Raw genomic sequence first — 20,360 nt, 5'->3', positions numbered from 1 at the left:
TCGAACGACTGAGGGGTGCTGATCTCAAGCACCTTCAGGAGGAGACACGAATAAACTGGAGAAAGGGCTCCAATCCCAGCAGGACTGAGGGTTCTCTTCCTCCATACACTCTCATTCAAGTCACAGAGATATCTAGAATGAGAGTGGAAGATGGGCTTTGGCCGTGGCAAGCCCGAGCTTCCCACAAACAGGGGAGGTATGTAACAAGGGAGTAATCCCTGTTCAAGTAATGTGCCTTTAATCTAGCAGTGTGGTGGTTAACTGCTGGTAGTCAATTAATAAACACCACCTGCCTGATTTAGATTGCTTACAAAAGCCTGTCTGTTGAGACAGGAAGTGACTCCTTAGCTCACGTGTGAGCTGAACTTTGGAGACAGAGCAGAGGTTCTTGAGTCTCCCAGGAGAGACTGACCAAGAGAACACAGATCTCTGGAGCTGACCTGTCTTGAGCTCTGCCAGAAGACACAACATAGCTGATTTCAAGACACAGGGAAAACTTCTTAACCTGAATGCTGACACACCCTGAGGGAAGGGAGCTGAACCAGGAACTGAGAAGATTTTCCCTCCAAGAAACAGATAAGACTTTCATTCTTAAGAGACTTCTTATATCTGCTTATTTCATGCTATATGTTTTGGGGCTGCGAGACATGCTTAACTAAGGGAGTTGTGACTTGCATAGAATTTCACTAGAACCACTCCCAAGTGAATACAGTAGAAGCTTTGTTTCCCCCTTGTTTGGATGGTTTCTTAATGTTAAGGAAAAGGCACAATAAAGCCTCGTTATAATTTCACCTTATAAAGTCTCCAATCGTGTACCTCTGTGAATGTCCGTCTACAGGGGGCTATCTACAAAACAGGTAACAGCTGTCAACACTTTCCCCTACAGAACAGGTAAGAGTTTTTGTGACGGTAACTTTGACAGGCTATAATAATACACCAAAAATATACCTGGGTTGAACTGAACACGGCTGAGATATGATAAAATATAATTTATTCCTTGAAAAAGGTGAACACACGAGATTATACAAATAACAGACAAAATATAGACACTTACTTAAAATGGAATGATGAAACAGTCAGAAATCTGGACTGGCAGTTCATACAACAATCTTGAAAATCACAGAAGACACAAAGAACAACATAGAGTATAGGCTGAGCCTCATTTTTATACCATCTCAAACCCATCTCTTTAAACCTAGGCGCCGAGCTGGCTAGCAAAATCTATTTGAAGTAGATTCTTCTTCCCCTGCAGGTGTGAACTTTGACACTTGCAAAACACTCAATTTCTTTGTTCCTGGCCCTAGTGTAAACAATCAGGGCAGTTAACTTTTGATCAGAGGGCTTATGCTAAATCATCCGGCTGCCCTTCCTGACCTATTAGCATAGCAGATGGGGTCTGCATTTTCAGAGCAGATCCAAAATACCATATACAGTTTAATATCTTCACATATTAATAAGTTCCGTTCTGGTGGGCTCACTGGGTCGAAAATTGCCAGTTATCCATGCCTACAGTGACTCTACATAGTGGCCAAATTTCAACTCTCTGCGACCTCCAGAACCGGAGATACATAAATGCACTTTATAACATTTTTTAAATACAGGATTTGTCCCTTTAAAAATGAATCTCTGCTTTTCACTCTTTCCCCATTGAAATCAACGGGGTCCGCCGCCATAGCGTTGAATGGCAGGCTCCGCCGTTGCCGTCAATGGGGTTTCCCGCCATAGACTTTCAATGGGGAAACCGCCGCCATTGCAGTCAATGGGAGAAACCACAAATCTTTACATTCGTCCACACTCCGTCTGGTTGGTCGGAGAGGGCTGGGAATGGTCATCCATTAAAGCCGGAACCTTGGCTACATGCCACCCAAATCCCATCCCTCTGGTCATTTCAGAACTGGAGATATGGACTTACATTTTTCATCATTTCACACTTAGCCGTTTTTACGCCACGCGGCTTTTCCCCATTGGAATCAATGGCCGGCGCCACCATAGACAATGCATGGCGCACGCCGCCATTGGATTCAATGGGACCTCCGCTCCGTCATTGAAGTCAATGGCGCGACCCTCCTCCTCCGCTCGACCCCTTATGGGGGTCTCTCATTCCTGGACCCGGTGTGGGTCGTGTGGGGGGGTTCCTAGGGGCTAGGGGCAAAAATAATTTTATTACCAGGGGCCCTAGAACCTAAGATTCCCACGCCAATTGTCATTGAACTTGACCGAAGTGATTAAACTCTTTTCAAAGACATTGTATCTGCTTTTGCGGTCTGCGGTTTGGATGGCTTCCAACCTGTTCCTCGAGGCCAGCGTCGAGGAATCTCCATTGAAGTCAATGAGCCCATTGACTTACAATGGGAAACCGCCGCTCCTCCTCTCGGACGCCACCTGCTGGTCGTCGCTGGAAAACAGGTCTAAGACCGCTATTTCTGCCATTAGAATGCATGGAGTCTCAATGGCGACCTATGGAAGGCTGCAAAATGGAGCCTGAAAGGGCGGGAAAAGGGAACAAAGGGCTATAATCACTAAATTAACATTAACCCCTTCCCTCCCGCATCAACCCCAGTGTATGTGTGAGTGCAAACACCAGGATGAGACCATACATTTATACAGGGGAATAAACAGTTGGATACTGAAGCAAGGTAAAAAAAAACACATCACTGGACCCCAGTCCAGTTAACCCCTTGCTTCCCAGGTGAGAGTAGGGGGTGGCCAAATGGGGTGTAACCCCTTTAATCCCGGGCCAAATCCCTTCTCCCTCGACAGTTTTAAACACCGTATAAATCTATACTACTATACTACTACTACTACTAGACATGCAGGGGGGGGGGCACTAATGTGAGGTGCAAGGGACGGTATATTGATGTCATGTGCAAGGGGGACACACGTGACACTGGCGACACACTTTTTTCGAGCTCGGCTAGTCCCACGAATTTGGGTATACCCGGGTGTATTGAGGTTTGTGACTGTTTTCTGCCCGAGTGCATTGAGTTATTTTCCAGCAGGGATTGAAGCATTTTATTCCCGCTGGCTGCAATACTGAACAGTACATATATATATACTGCATTACAATTCATGAATTTATGCCATCTGGTAGACACGCGAAGCATTGCAGCCTATTAAATCCTAATCATTATCATTTAACAGATCAGCCGCCCATCAGCCAGGCATGAACCCAGGCTGGGAAGGCAAATGCAACGGGGCTTGTCAGAGGTGAGGAGCGGCGTATTCCAGGTATCTGCCAGGTACATACCGGGTATTTGCTCGAATAAAGTGTGTCGGTGCAGTGAGGTGCAAGGGGGGGAGAGCCAGGTGACATGCAAGGGCGGGTAGAGTTATGTGACGTGCAAGGGAGGGTGAGTGATATGAGGTGCAAGGGGGGGAGAGTCAGGTGACATGCAAGGGCAGGTAGAGTTATGTGACGTGCAAGGGAGGGTGAGTGATATGAGGTGCAAGGGGGGAGAGTTATGTGACGTGCGAGGGGGGGTGAGTGATGTGACGTGCAAGGGGGGGGAGTCAGGTGACGTGCAAGGGGGGGGAGTCAGGTGACGTGCAATGGGGGGGAGTCAGGTGACGTGCAAGGGGGGAGAGTTATGTGACGTGCAAGGGGGGGAGAGTGATGTGACGTGCAAGGGGGGGTGAGTGATGTGACGTGCAAGGAGGGTGAGTGATGTGACGTGCAAGGAGGGTGAGTGATGTGACGTGCGAGGGGGTGAGTGATGTGACGTGCAAGGGGGGGAGTCAGGTGACGTGCAAGGGGGGAGAGTGATGTGACGTGCAAGGGGGGGAGAGTGATGTGACATGCAAGGGAGGGTGAGTGATATGAGGTGCAAGGGGGGAGAGTTATGTGACGTGCGAGGGGGGGTGAGTGATGTGACGTGCAACGGGGGGTCAGGTGACGTGCAAGGGGGGGAGACTTATGTGACATGCAAGGGGGGGAGAGTGATGTGAGGTGAAAGGGAGGGGAGTGATGTTAGGTGCAAGGGGGGGAGAGTTAGGTGATGTGAAAGGCGGGGGATAGTGATCTGGGGGCCAAGGGGGGGAGAGAGTGATGTGGGGGCAGGGAGGGGAGACCGCAGCTGTGAAGGAGGGGGGGGGCGGAGCTGTGAAGAGGGGGGGGACGGAGCTGGGAAGGGGAATGGACTTGTGAACGTGAGGGCCAGCCAACTGTGAAAGGGGGTACATCACGGGCAACGCTGGGTATATCAGCTAGTAGTATATAATACAACTGAAAAGTCCATTTAAGGTAGCAGAAAATCTAAAGTACTCACAACCTCCTGGATCAGAATACCCAAATGTAGTGAGCCTTCAGCCCAAGGTAGATGCAGGAAATGGTGTGCTAAGGGGGAGGAGTAAGGCGGTGCCCTGTGTCACGGTGAGATTATGGCAGGCTGTATAAGGTCACACATAAATATATATATATAACAGATTATATATATTTATCACTGGGTCTGAACTGGGACGAGTCTTAGATATAATAAAGTATATTTATTCCTTTGGATAGGTGAACACACGAATAATACAGTAACAGACAAGAAGTACACTTACTTTGGGGTTGGGGAATGAGAAGTATATAGCATAGCAATTCTCTCGCAATCAGGTAGCATTCAGATGATAAATTGAAGACAAAGGATACAGGGTGGACATCAGTTTATAAACCTTTTGTGCCCTATCCTTAACATTGAGTACCGTGGATTGGTTTTCAATTAACTCTAGCTAGTGGTTAACGTGGGAACACTTTTTGACCCATGCCCCCGGCTAGTTGGTGTATGCGCAGTAGAGCTCTGGGGTCCCATTTCTATAAACCCTCCTCTATATCAGGAATGCCAGTTAGTCTACCAAATGGAGTACCTGGCAGGAAATCCTTTGTTGTGAGGTGTGAAATGGAACACTTGAAGACTGCTCTGGTTTGAGTAATCTCCACCCTCATGCAAACAGTGGAGGTGACAAAATCCTTTGAAACATACTCAGGTCCTAGACATTGGGTCGCCTTTCTGGCCATATGCTACCCTGGTATGCAAAGGCATTTCCTCTGAGTTTTACCCATATCTCGGAATACAGTATGTCGGATAAAACATGAACATATTAAAATATCCGGTTCCTTTGGGTCCAGCAGGTCCAAACTTCCCAGTTCTCAATGCCGGAACTGGGACACCCTATGGTCCAATTTGCGACCTGCTATGACCTAGGAAACCGGAGATACACAAATACACTTAAAACCGTTTCACATTTTAATACATACTGTTGCGGCAGCTTTTATTCTTACAAATCACCGGCTTTTACCTGGCTTGTTCCTGGAATGCCACGCTGTTCACCTGGAGCATGCCGTGCTCCTTTTGCCGTCCCAGCCAGGGTCATGCCCGGCTGACGCGCGGTTGATGGGTTTATTGATAATGGTTCGGATTTAAATAGGCTGCAATGCTTCGCGTATCCGCCAGATGGCAGAAATTCATGAATTGTAATGCGCCGAATCAGTAATGTGTCGGCTTGCAGGTGTTTCGTTTAAAAAAGATACTGTACCACAGTGTGTCATTGTAACTTGGCCTTGAGACTGAAGGAAGAGTTGCCAAAATGTATCAATTTAGGCTTTTCATATTAAAGAAAGACAAAGACCAGTTTCAGTTTGTGTTACACTATTCTCCAGAGACCCACCCGCCATGAGTGTTCAAGTGCAGCCTGCTTTCCAAAAACCTGACAGAAGTTATGCGTATTTGATATGGGCCGCGATTAATGCAACAGAGGATAAGATGGCAACAGTTACTCAAATTTATCAGTATTTTATCGAAAACTATGACTTTTACAAATTTTCGCCAACTCCTTATACGTGGAAGCATGCAGTAAGGAAAAGGTTATGTAGTGACCCCTGTTTTCACCGTATTGAGCCCCAATTTGTTGGAGGGTATTGGTGTGTATCACTGGGTTTTTCCCGTATCTATGATCATGGAGGCGGCAAAAGGCAAAGGGTCGTGTTAAAACCAACTAAGAAGCGACAGTCGCTGCCAAGCAATGCACCAGCACCAGCACCAGCACCGGCTTCCAATGACGGTCCCACTGTCAGTGACAAGCCTGAACCTGAGCCTGAGGCTGAGCTGGATTTGGCGTGCAGTTTTGATGAAGCTTGCATGTACCTAAGTGATTTCCAGCCTCACCTGCTGACTACAGGTGGACTAGTCCCGCTGCCAACTATCGACGTGGATGATGAAGAAAGCTGGACTGGCAGTGGACCGGCGCCGGCGCAAGCTGAATGGGAAATTCAATGGTGAGTACTGTCTTGTTGCCGTATTATTTTGGTGGGGCTGGCTGGGTACTTCTTTAGGGGGCTGACCATTACTGTACATTAAAACTTTTCTTTTTTTTTCCTCAGAAAAGAAAACGGCTAATGGGGGGATTTCGATGGATAATATTGTACTGTATGCTGATGTTTTCTGGCCGTACAGTATAAAAGCACATTACCAAAGTGGCTTTTTTTCTGCCATGCAAGTCAATGGCAGAAACCTGAACTTTAACATTACCCTGACTCCGTTCTGTTGCCACGAGAGGGTCGCAATTTGCCATGCAATCCTGCCGCAACTAGACCTACATGGTCACCGAATCTGAGCCCTCTAGGTCGAACATTCTGACTTAGCTGGTTCAAAGCTTTCTCCGCCATTGCGCTCAATGGTAGGACCCTCCTCGCCGGCGTGACCCTTTCTTGCCGCCATTACTGCTCGGACCCTGTTGGGGTCAAGTGAGGGGGTTCCTAACATCTAGGGGCAAAATGAATTTTATTTCTAGGTGCCCTAGAACAGAAGTTCCCACGCCAATTGACCTAGTTCCCACGCCAATTGCCGTAGTTCCTACGCCAATTGCGCGACCAGGCAGTTAAAAAACAGTGCAGCAAGCCTCTACATTTGTTACACTGGCAAAGGAGCAAATGGAAACAATGTGAGGCAATTCAACATGTTTTATTGGTGGAGTCAGTACAAAACATTTATTTACAAATACTGTACAATGTTGAAGCATTTTAAGTAACATCTCCTTTATTAAGGAAACCCAGTACTGTATACAGTACAGTACAGTGGGATGGTGCACAACACTGTCAGTCAGACCTGCACCAGTTCAGTCCTAGAGGGCAGCAAACAGGGCAGGTTTTCAGGGCAACATTGAAAACCGTGCCTGTTTGCGGCCCTCAGGGACTGGAGTTGTGCATGTCCTGTGAAAAAAAACACAACAACATCTCCTTTGTTTAAGTACAGCAGGTACTGTAGGGCAAAACATGTACAGTACAATACAGTTCAGCACAACAGTATGGTCTCACTGACAGTCCTCCACATTGTCCATCCATGGCCGATTCCTTGCATGGCGCAAAACGCCATTAATGCAGTCTCTTACGCCTTTCATTACAGGATCTGTAACTGTATAAAAGCGCCGCAATTCTTCCACAATGTTTTTCCTTAAATTGGCAGGAAGGGCCTTTTTTACGCGATACCCATCGTAGTTCACTTTGAACACCCACTCGCAGTACAACGTGTAGGGAACATGGTGCTTAAAAATGATCAAGGCATACTTGTGGGGTACACCAGCACTCATCACCCTATACTTCTCCCTAAGCGCCGCTGTCAGATCGCGCAGGGTGATGTCGGGCACTGTTTCGATGCGAGCGGGTGTAGGTCTTTTGGGAGCGGGTATGCTTGTGGCGACGGGCGATGGTAGGATGTCTGGGAGGAAGCTTTCCTCCGGTCGTGGTCGCCGTGTTGTATCCTGGCGTGGTCTTGACGGGGTTGTCATGTCCTCCTCAACGGCATACATGTACACTACATCTTGTGGTGGAGGGGGGGCGCTTGGTGATGGAAGGGGGTCGAAGGTCCCATTCATCACATCCATGTCACCCTCCTGCTCCGGCGTCGGGGAAACAGGGGCATTAGCACCGAGCAAATAATGTATGCCCGCAATATCAGCCTCTATCTTCTCCATCCGTTGATCCATCCGTTGCTCCATTTGTAGCGTCCGTTGCTCCACATTTAGCATTGTCTCCAGAAGCAGATCTATCTTTGCCAGCACAATAGAATTCCCGGGGAGATCCACACTTATCCCATTCAGCATCCGGTCCAACGAGCTGCTTCTTGTGCATGGCGTCTGGACATCTGGGGGGATGGGTGCAACGGAGGATGAGATGGGGGTTCCATGGAGAGAAGCGGCATCGATGGAGAGTGGAGGAGGTGACCTGTGGATACCCGGTAGAGGAGAAGCGGTAGCGTCGAAGAGGGATGGAGAAGGTGACCTTTGGATTTCCGGGCGAGAAGCAGAATCGTCTAAGAGCAAAGGAGAAAGTGACCCGTGGATTTCAGAGGCGGCAGCGTCGTCAGATGGAACCGGAGAAGATGGGGGTGGAGAAGACGGGATGAAGATTTCCGGGACAGCTAAAGCAGAGTCGTCAAAGCATATGGGAGGAAGTGGTCTGCAGATTCGATGGGTTGGCTGACATTCGTTCTGCGTCGAGAGTACATCACCGTATATCTTCTTCACATAATGAGGCTTACTGTACGTCTAAGAAAACCCTTAACCTTTGGGGTCAGCAGAAGGTTTTCTTTATTGGCCTTAGCCTGTTGCTTTTGCCTTGGCATGGAAACGGCAACCGCCTTTCGCTTTTTCAGCATGACAGGCACGGCAGAGGTGAGTGGATTTTTGCGTCCATAGAACCGGGGATGCTCCATGGAAGCAGGTGGCACAATGCAGTACAGTATCTGGACAAGGGCAAGTTCAGATAAAGATCCTGGAGTGGTGGCCTATGCAAAGTGTGTGACCTTTTATGCATGGCGGCCAGGTACAGGTGTTGAAAGTGGGCGTACTCTAATGTCAGTCATTACCGTATAAATACACCATCCATTTTGTGTATTGACTGCACATAGAATACACATCGACTAAACATCGAATATACATTCTTGTGTTTGTATTTCTTTCTACTCGCAGCTATGCCTGTTAAAAAGATTTCAAAGGATCTCAGCATGCGAATTAAGGAGATGTACAGTAGCGGACACCAAATTGCTGCTATCCAACGCTGGTTAGCTACTTCTGACCTCGTTGTGCCATTAACCACCGTGAGCTATCATGCACAAGGAAAAAACAGAGACCGGAAAAAGGCACAAAGGGTAACTAACGCGTAAGTATATTTATAAAACTTAACAAAAAAAAAATATAGAAAACTGTACTGTACATCTACAGTACAGTTCTGTATCTACTGTAATACTGTTGTTATTTCTGTTGATTTATATTACAACATACTGTACAGTAGTTTGTCTATTTATATTTATAGTACAGCAGTATACATTTTTTGTATATTTCAATTAATCTTACAACGGTATATACTGAATAGGATGTACTGTATATTTATATTTATATTACAACAGTATATTTATTTTATCTATTTATATTTATTGTACAACAGTATATATATTTTGTCTATTTATATTTATAGTACAGCAGTATACATTTTTTGTATATTTCAATTAATCTTACAACGGGATATACTGAATAGGATGTACTGTATATTTATATTTATATTACAACAGTATATTTATTTTGTCTATTTATATTTATTGTACAACAGTATATATATTTTGTCTATTTATATTTAATGTATATTACAACATTACATTTATATACATTTTATATTGCTGCATATTAATAAAACAATATAATTTCTTTACATTGTAGGGAGACAACTGTTCTGGTGGACAAAATAAGTGAGGAGAATGATGAGAGGAGTGCATTAAGGGTTAAAAACACTCTGCAGGAAAAGCACAATCTGACTGTATCCGAGAGCAGCATAAAGAAGATGAGACGCAGCATTGGATGGAAATATGGACGTGTGAGGTTAGTACTGGACAGTACAGGAGGTAAAAGTGTTGTTTCGCAAACTGTACTGCACTGTGCCGCAAATTTTTTTTATTCCTTGTCATTACAGAGTGTACCCCATGATACGGGACGCAAACAAAATCAAAAGAGTGCTCCAGGCCCAGGCATGGATCGACAGCGGGGAGACTTTCCAGGATTGCATCTTCACTGATGAGTCTACTGTGTCGCTGGAGAGATTTGCACGATTTGCGTTCCACAAAAAAGGCCGCTTATCTTTGAAGCCGCGGACAAAACACCCTGTGAAGCTGCATGTGTGGGGTGCCATCTCTAGGCATGGACCGGGATGCATTGTCATCTTTGAAGGTAAAATTTATCACATATAATGTCGCCTAATGCACTGTACTTGACTAGTGTTGCCTTACCGTATGCACTGTACTGTACTATTGTGCAGTTTTTGGAGCAATTTTCTTGCTATAGGAATCATGAATAAAGCTTTCTTCCAAGACAACATTGTGCCCGAGATAGTGCAATACATCACACGCGACTTCCCCAATGGTCACCGCTTATACCAGGACAACGATCCCAAGCACACTGCGTAAACGGCGCATATACTTGAGCGCGGCATCAACTGGGTGAAGACGCCAGCGGAGTAAGTGCAGTAGACCGTGTCCCATTTTTGTTCCCCACTGTTTTTAGCTCTTAAACCAATTGTCCTTTCTTTCCAATGACAGGTCGCCAGACTTCAATCCGATCGAAATGGTCTGGCATCAGCTGAATGACCATATCCGGAAAGTGGTGAAACCCTCCAAAAAGGACGAGTTGTTGAAAGGCATACTGAGTTTTTGGAACGATGTACTCACCGTGGAACGCTGCAATAAATATATAGACCATATTGCCACTGTGAATTTAAAAAGTGTGAAACCCTAACTCAAGCGCTAAACCTAGATATGTGTGACATACACGTGAAAAACAAATACCAAATGTGATTAACAAGAGGTCAAAGCTGCCATAGGTTTCCCACAAAGCAAATATTTCAATTTGCATATAGGACCGGAGCAAACACAGGAGGCACAAGCTGCGGACGGCATCCTTATGAAGTTTTGATACGCATGTATTCATGTGAGTACATTTCAATTCCTTGTCTGGGGGCTCGTGGAGTTCGGGTGATTCTGGGAATCACGAAATCCCAAGAGACAAAGGAAGCACCCAGGTGATTCGTGGTGTAGAAGAACGGAAAGGGAATAAAGCACAGATTGTCTCCACTGTACCCTGAAAGAAACACTCCTGTAAGTGTATTCAGTCCACACTGGGGAAGTTGGTATTAAGGGGTTAACATCTAACATCAGTAGTACTGCGCAATGGTGTACCCTTCTATCAATTTCAGGTGTATTGAAGAGCAGCAGCAGTGAAGAAAAACTACAGCCATCCACTTCAAGTTTTGGACTTTGAGACACTCTTTAAAGATCAGACTGTTTCATAAGGACACAGTGACTCTTTAAGCGCCAGGTATCCTCCTTTCATTTTCATATTGCCACTGTGTTGCCCATTGTCATCGTGCGTAATGGGCAAGCATCAGGAAAGTAGTACTGTGCTGTAGTATTGTAAGTACAGTATGTTACAGGTAAGTATGGCACAGATTTTTTCTTTCCAGATAGTAAGAGTATACAGTAGTTAGTTTTTTCTTTACAGAGAGAGCAGCACCAGCCATCAGGTTACAGTACATAGAATTTAACAGTAGTCAGAGTATACAGTAGTTCCAGTACAGTATACAGTACACTAGTTTGACAGTACTACAGTAACTGCCTACTAACTGCCCCATTTTTTTTCTTTCCAGAGAAAGCTGCACCAGCCACCTACAGTAGTTCTGCCCTAATACAGTACAGTAACTGCACTAATTTTTGGTTTTCTTGTCGTTCCAGGAAAAACGGTGGCCTAGGGGGATGGGGGCGTTGTGTCCAGTCAAATCTGCTTGTACAGTCAAATGTACAGTATATAAACAGCAGCAATGATGTACACAAAACCTCTCCTCTCTCAATGAACTACTGTACTGCAGACAGAATGAGGAAAAGATAAAGACTAAAGAAAAAATAATTTTACTATACAGTATAGTATATACAGTATATTATACAGTACATTACAGTACTGTATACTGTATACTGTAGTATTAAATAATATTCTTATAAATGTGCATTACTCATGTTTCCCCATGTTTTACAAAGGTTTTCCAAATGGTTATCCAATTTCAAGCTGCCAAAATAACTTAATAAAGACTGCATTACTGTATGTATTATTCCTGATTATTTTTATATTTGTAATTTTTGGTTCCTGATAAAATAAAATAAATATTTATTCACTTTCCTGCGAATCATAATCATTGACAGCCACCCCTACAGTGCACCAATGAATTATTTTATTTATTTATGAAATATTTTACCAGGATTTATATATTTTTATTTTAAAGATATTAAAGAATGTACTGTATTGTATTAAAAACATGTGACTGTAAACCATAGTGACTGACAAATATTTTCACACCCTGATGAAATACTGTATCAGTGTACTCTCAATTCTCACAGTGCTGTGCACATCAGATTTACATTTCAAATTCGAGAGGGGATTTTCGAAAGCATTACCGTTCAAACAACAGGCCTGTAAGGGTTGGGAAAGGGATGGTGTGATTAGACGCAGGCGTGCTGAGTGTTTGTAGCTCGGCTATGGGCGGATTAAGAACACAATGGCAATATGCAGAAGATCAACGACCCAGTGGAGAGAGGAGGATGGTAGGCTATGGTGACTCAGCCGATTGACGCTTGGCTAGGGAGGGATTTAAAACTCTGGAGGTGTGTGGCTGAAATAGTTAACAGCACTGTAATTTCAAAAGGCAGTTCATCATAATAATTTGATGAATAAACCCCCAAAGACAACCCCCAAATACAGTACATAAAAAGCAAGTCACTGTAACTCCCTGTGCCCCATGCACCAAAAATGTTTTGTGGCAGAAGAATTTAATAAAGGCTGCAGAATGTATTATTGTGTGTTGATGGTTAGAATTGCTGTGCACTTTAAATGTTTCAACATTGTAAATAAAAATTTTTGTGCTGACTCCACCAATAAAAGAACATGTTGAATTGCCTCACATTGTTTCCATTTGCTCCTTTGCCAGTGTAACAAATGTAGAGGCTTGCTGCACTGTTTTTTAACTGCCTGGTCGTGCAATTGGCGTGGGAACTACGGCAATTGGCGTGGGAACGAGGTCAATTGGCGTGGGAACTTCTGTTCTAGGGCACCTAGAAATAAAATTCATTTTGCCCCTAGATGTTAGGAACCCCCTCACTTGACCCCAACAGGGTCCGAGCAGTAATGGCGGCGAGAAAGGGTCACGCCGGCGAGGAGGGTCCTACCATTGAGCGCAATGGCGGAGAAAGCTTTGAACCGGCTAAGTCAGAATGAGCAGAACCCTGGAACCCACAACTCCGGTTCTGTTCGACCTAGAGGGCTCAGATTCGGTGACCATGTAGTCCTAGTTGCGGCAGGATTGCATGGCAAATTGCGACCCTCTCGTGGCAACAGAACGGAGTCAGGGTGATGTTAAAGTTCAGGTTTCTGCCATTGACTTTCATGGCAGAAAAAAAGCCACTTTGGTAATGTGCTTTTAAACTGTCTTTTGGTACCACCGGTTCCGGGGGTCGTGCAAGGCTGATATTTTGCCACTATGGCAAGGGTCCTCCCGCATGAGGATCAGGTAAATTTCAACCCGCTCAGACCCACAGAACGGGTTATTTTACATTATATTCACGCAATTGGCGTGGGAACTACTTAGGGCCGCGGTCAAGTTCACGGGCAATTGGCGTGGGAACTTCTGTTCTAGGGCACCTAGGAATAAAATTATTTTTGCCCATAGATGTTAGGCACTGTATACCACTGTACAGTATACTGTGGAAGACACATAATGAAACGATACTGAACATGTAGAATAAATGCATAGTTTTATTTATTCGGGTTTATTACACAGTACAGTACAGTATACTGTACGGCCGGAAAACATCAACATACAATATAATATACAGTACAATATTATCCATCGAAATCCCCCCATTAGCCGTTTTCTTTTCTGAGGAAAAAAAAAGAAAAGTTTTAATGTACAGTAATGGTCAGCCCCCTAAAGAAGTACCCAGCCAGCCCCACCAAAATAATACGGCAACAAGACAGTACTCACCATAGAATTAAAATTCATTTTCCCCCAGATGTTAGGAACCCCCTCACTTCACCCCAACAGGGTTCGAGCATGTACAGTACTGTACTTTAAAATAAATTAAATATGCAATTTTACTATTACTGCGCGTGCACGCACAGACTGTGTACTGTAGGTTGAACCGCGAAGGTATTAGACTTCAGAGACAACAGCTCGCAAACGCCCCCATGCGTTTTTACACGGCATTGCAGTATTGCAGCCAGCGGGAATAAAATGCTTAAATCACAGCCGCGAAAATAACGCTATACACCCCGGGAGAAAACGACACAAACCGCACATCACCGGGATCTTCTGAAATTTGCGGAGCTAGCCAAGTAAGAATAAAGTTGGTCGCCACTGTAAATCTCCGCTGTAAATTAAATCACGGTTTTTCACTAAATCCCCATTGAAAACAACGGGCTTCGCCGCCATAGACTTTCAATGGCAAACCGCCGCCGTTGGCAGCTATGGGAATCCCCGCCATAGACTTTCAACGGGGCAAAGCCACCGTTGAAGTCAATGGGAGTTTTCTGCCGTAGCCAGTCAATGGGGTTTGGCCGCCATTGGAGTCTATGGGAAAAATCCCGAACCTTCAAGGGGGTCCATACTCCGTCGGGTTCGTCCAAGAGGGTCAAGGATGGTTCTGCAGCGATGCCGGAGCAGTGGCTACAGATACCACAAACCCCGACTCTCTGGGCCCTCCGGAACCGGAGCTATGGAATACCAAAATTCAGCATTTGACACTTAGCCGTTTTCCTGAGCTGTTTCTGCCGCCGCCATTCGAACCTATGGCGCGGCCCGCTCTTCTCGGTTCGACACTTATCGGGGGTCCAGGATACGGGGACTCGGTTGTGGTCGAGTGGGGGGAGGTCTAGGAACTAGGGACAGAAAGAATTTTATTCCTAGGGGCCCTAGAACTGTTTATTCCCATGCCACTTGTCGTTGAACTTGACTTGTAAGTGATCAAAGCTCTCCTATTGAAAATGTATCCGCTTTGCGGTTAAGCGGTTTGGACGGCAGCCAACTCGTTCCTGGAAAGCTCTCTCGAGGATTTCTCCCTTGAAGTCAATGAGCCCATTGACTTTCAATGGGAAACCGCCGCTCTCCCTCTCGGACGCCATCTGCTGGTCTTCTCAGGAACAGGACTCCACAGCAAGATTCACCATTAGAAAGCATTGAGCCCTAATGGCGGCCTATGGGAACCTGCAAAATGGTGCCTGAAAAGGCGGGAAAATTACACAAAGGGCTATAATCACTATACAACTATTAACCCTTGTGCTCCCGGATGGATCCCAGTGTGTGTGTGCTGCAGACCAGATGTTACAATAAAACGGGAAACAGGGGAATACACACTTACAGGTTATAAAAGGGGTTGAATCACAGTTCTGGGTCTCAGCCCAGTTAACCCCTTGTCTCCCTGGTGAGGTCAGGGGATGGCCAAATGGGGTGTAACCCCTTTAATCCCGGGCCACCCCCTTTCTCCCTCTACAACCTGTATTAGAAATGAAAAACAACTGACGGATCCTGGATCGCTGAAAAATTAATTTATTGGAAAAACTGCTGCAACATATAGACAAACGGGGATCTTGAGAAGAACCTCTGATGCGTTTCGTGCATGCATGCACTTTGTTAAAGAGGAAAAGTTCTTCTCAAGGTGCCGGCATTTATAGGCGCCATAAACCGGAAGAACCGCCCACCGTGCTCATCCAAAAACGGTCCCCCATGGTGCAAAAGCAACAAGGGTAAAGCATTAGAGAGTGTGAGGGATCTGTCACCTCACACTCTCTCATCCCTTACCCTTGTTGGTTTTGCACCATGGGGGGGCGGTTTTTGGGTGAGCACAGTGGGCAGATCTTCCGGTTGATGGTCCCTACAAATGCTGGCACCTTCAGAAGGACTTTTATTTATTTATTGGCGCTTTAAAATAAATGATGATAATATTTCCCATGCTTATGGCTGTGGCAAAGGTTTAAGCACACACATGTAATAGCAGTAGTCATAAAGGGATTTCTTCCCCTAGGAGAAAGGTGAGAATAATCTTTTGCTGCAGCAATAAGCTTGGGAAGTATATTTTTTATTACATTTTCTTTTAAAGATTTTTTGCAGTTTTATTTAGGGCACTTTTTGGTAATCAGTTTTAATTGCACTGTTGCACAAATCAGGGAAAATGTATGTGACATTACGGCAGGGACTTCTGTTCCTATTTTAGTTAATCAGCCCAGGTATTCTAGTGTAGGCTGTATATTTACCCCTTTGTAGACGTTAGTGGTCAGATAGTCATGAGATGCCAATTTCTAGCTGATCCTTTGAATCACTAAAGGGTTAATCACAAAGTAGAACAACAATTATTTGATGAGAAAGTTCTGATCTACTATTGTATGTGCACATTTTGTAATAAGTCATATCTACAGAACAGAACAATATATGAATAACATTGACACAGGGCGAAATGTGATTATCATTACTGGAGTGAGGAGGAAATATTTATTTCCACTTATGAGACATAATTGTAAAATGATTCATTTGGGTGTTTCTTTGCCTTCCTCTGGGTGATTGTCAATATAACTATAATATAACAATGTAACTTTAATAAAATGATTCTGTATCTGGCACAAGTAGAATTTTATAAGGGTCAAACTCAGTGAATATTTGTCTTTCTCATCCAAATGTACTTTGTTGCATTGCAATGTTACATTAATACATTTTCTCACCACAGATTATCTGCAGCACATGACTGATCTGTGAACAAGAAGCAATATAAGGAATGTCCCAAACATCATAAATTACAGGTGTTAAATGAAATATGTTTTGAGGACTTCAACATTGCATAAGTCTGTATGAGAACTGGAAGAAGAGTACAAGAAACTCGGCAGAGCATTCCCATACATCAACAGCATTTTACTAAATTTACAGACACCACAATACCAGACAAGACAAAGAGAGAGTTTAAAGAGCAGGGACATGAAGACCATATTTTCCACGGCAGGTTATGGTATACAGCAAATAATCCATACAGAGAAGAAATCCTATATCTGCTCTGAATGTGGGAAAAGCTTCATTCAGAAATCAAATCTTGTTACACACCAAAGAATCCACACGGGGGTGAGACCCTATAGCTGTTCTGAATGTGAGAAAAGCTTCAGTTGTAAAGCTACACTTGTTAGACACCAAATAACCCACACAGGGGTGAAGCCTTATAACTGCTCTCAATGTGAGAAAAGCTTCATACAGAAATCATGTCTTGTTGCACACCAAAGAATCCACACAGGGGAGAGACCCTATAACTGCTCTGGTTGTGAGAGAAGCTTCAGTCACAAATCTAATCTTATTAGTCATCAAAGAATCCACACAAGGGTGAAACCCTATAACTGCTCTGAATGTGAGAAAAGCTTCCGCAATAAATCTACACTTGATGGACACCAATTAACCCACACAGGGGTGAAGCCTTATAACTGCTCTCAATGTGAGAAAAGCTTCAGACAGAAATCATGTCTTGTTACACACCAAAGAATCCACACAGGGGAGAGACCCTATAACTGTTCTGAATGTGGGAAAAGCTTCAATCACAAATCTAATCTTGTTAGTCATCAAATAATCCACACAGGGGTGAGACCCTATAACTGCTCTGAATGTGAGAAAAGCTTCTTTCATAAATCTCGACTTGTTACACACCAAATAACCCACACACGGGTTACACCCTATAACTGCTCTGAATGTGAGAAAAGCTTCAGACAGAAATCAGATCTTGTTACACACCGAAGAATCCACACAGGGGAGAGACCCTATAACTGCTCTGGTTGTGAGAGAAGCTTCAGTCACAAATCTAATCTTATTAGTCATCAAAGAATCCACACAAGGGTGAGACCCTATAATTGCTCTGAATGTGAGAAAAGCTTCTGCAATAAATCTACACTTGTTAGACACCAAATAACCCACACAGGGGTGAGGCCTTATAACTGCTCTCAATGTGAGAAAAGCTTCTGGCATAAAACAGATCTTGTTATACACCAAAGAACCCACACAGGGGAGAGACCCTATAAATGTTCTGAATGTGGGAAAAGCTTCAGTCACAAATGTAATCTTGTTAAACATCAAATAATCCACACACGGGTTGCACCCTATAACTGCTCTAAATTTGGCAAAAGCTTCTGTCATAAATCAAGTCTTGTTACACACCACAACATCCACACAGGGGTGACCATGTAACTATTCTGAGTATGAGATAACCTTTAGTCAAAATCAAATATTTTCAAACACAAGATAATTCACTTAGTGAAGGCTTCCTCTAACTATTAATGGAAAATATACAAAATAAGATTAAAAAACACAAAATAAATAGAATAAAATATATTAGGGAAATGACAAGTGCCAAATGCTCGCCTTGATATGCAGTTTTTTACAGCAACACGTTGGCATGCGTTGTACTTTAATGGGGTTATTTACTGTAATAGTGCCAATGAAGAGAACAAGGGACACACACACACACCTCAACCACATTATAGCGTGATCCGCTATAACACGGATCTGCTTACAACGCGGTTTGAGCGTGGACCCTGAATATTTAAAAAAAATTATAATTATACACACACACACACCTCTTCCTCCTCCTCACCGGAAGTGTTCATTACTTCTGGTTTCCGGCATTCCCGGCAGGTAGCTCTGGGCTGACAGTGTACCCGGGATGGTGCTTCGGTGAGTGTGAGCTCGGTGTATATACAGATATATAATATATACATAATGTGTGTGAGGGAGACAGTCTCACCCCGCAGTGCATGGTGCAGGCAGGTCACTGTGACGATCGGGGTTAATCAGGCCAATAAGAAAGGCAGTATGCCCGGCGTATTAACCCTAAATTGTGTTGGGACAGAAGGGGTTAATTCTATGTACACCACAAATGTCATATTTGCCCCTACAACACCGTATTGTCCCTGTTTTGCAGTGATTAGCCCTAGCTGCAGTAACAGTAATGTATACAGATTGGGCCAATTGTATTTCAGACACAAGGAGCAAGCTAGCACTCTAATTTTCGGAGTGCAGCTAGCTAAGGATGTACTAAGCCCATACATATTGTTTGGTGTCCCCCACACATACAGAAAGTGTATATATAAACTGTATTTGAGTTATGTTTTAAACTGTACAGGTAGGAAGCTTTTCCTGCCAGCCCAGCAATGAATGTGTTAAGCATGCATATATGTTAAGAGTAAATGAGCTGAGGGTCTTTCATCTCCGCACTTCAAAGGGCCCCCTGCGAAGTGAATGTCTATGAGAAATTCGAAGTTGAGAAGCCTCAGAGACCCTAGGTGTTCAGACAGCCAGGAAATTGTGAAGTACCAGGAACCGGTCCAACATGTGGACTGTTCACACCTTGTGGCCAAATCCCAGACTTACTGTCCCCAGGTAGGAGGTTTGGCCTGGTATGCTAAAAGGCTCAGGTGTCACCTTGCACATGCTCTGTGCAAACCATGAAGCCACTTTTGCCAGTAGTTCCTAGCATGGCAGAACAGGGATTGGTGGGTTAAATTTTCCCACGGGAGGGATTGGTTGTGCATGTTAGGTACAGGACACTTAACCCTATAAAGATGCCTGCTGCCCAATCCCTGGCAGTTTCATCTAAGATTTTAGACGTCCAAGTAACAGCAGCCGCGGTTCCGGATTGTGAGGGGTTAATTACACCGTAACAAAGGATCATCCCCCTCTTCCAGAATTCGTTTGTACTAAGGGTTCCTGAATGAACTCTGTAAGGACTGAACAAACTTTTTCCATTTGGCAAAGATATAGGGGTGGCAACTTGTGCCCCTAGCCAGGAACTGTTACATGGATCCATTTGCGCACCCATTGGCATGCATGCAGGGGTGTCCAGAGACTTTGTTTCATTCCAGGGACATTTGATTTCGTTCCCTGTACCCAGTAAGTGTTTTATTAAGTGTAATTGTGCAAGTATTGTGTGTTTGTCTTAAAAGGAAATAAATTACAATTTATTTTACTCATATTGTGTGTATTGTATTGTATGTCTTTATTTATATAGCGCCATTAATGTACATAGCGCTTCACAGCAGTAATACATGTGGTAATCCAATAAATAACAGATAATATAAATAACAGATCATGGGAATAAGTGCTTTAGACATTAAGGAAGAGGAGTCCCTGCTCCGAGGAGCTTACAGTCTAATTGGTAGGTAGGGAGAACGTACAGAGACAGTAGGAGGGAGTTCTGGTAAGTGCATCTGCAGGGGGCCAAGCTTTATGTGCCATGTGTTCAGAATAGCCACAGTCCTATTCATATGCTTCTTTAAGCAAGTGT

The 20,360-nt window shown here is 44.3% G+C and overlaps 1 protein-coding gene across 1 annotated transcript in view; it reads left to right on the top strand.

The window, feature by feature from the left end:
• Positions 1-20,017, top strand: part of LOC142476236 (uncharacterized) — a 48,948-nt gene extending 28,931 nt beyond the window's left edge. The window contains exon 2 of the mRNA XM_075581720.1: positions 16,776-20,017. Coding sequence (XP_075437835.1) covers positions 17,021-18,265 — 1,245 coding nt within the window. The 5' untranslated portion in view covers positions 16,776-17,020 and the 3' untranslated portion in view covers positions 18,266-20,017. The remainder of the gene's footprint in view (positions 1-16,775) is intronic.
• The last annotated feature ends 343 nt before the right edge of the window (positions 20,018-20,360 follow it).

This window comes from Ascaphus truei, unplaced genomic scaffold (genome assembly GCF_040206685.1).
Source record: "Ascaphus truei isolate aAscTru1 unplaced genomic scaffold, aAscTru1.hap1 HAP1_SCAFFOLD_1531, whole genome shotgun sequence".
Classification (NCBI taxonomy): Eukaryota; Metazoa; Chordata; class Amphibia; order Anura; family Ascaphidae; genus Ascaphus; species Ascaphus truei.
This window is presented reverse-complemented; position numbering and strand designations above follow the sequence as displayed.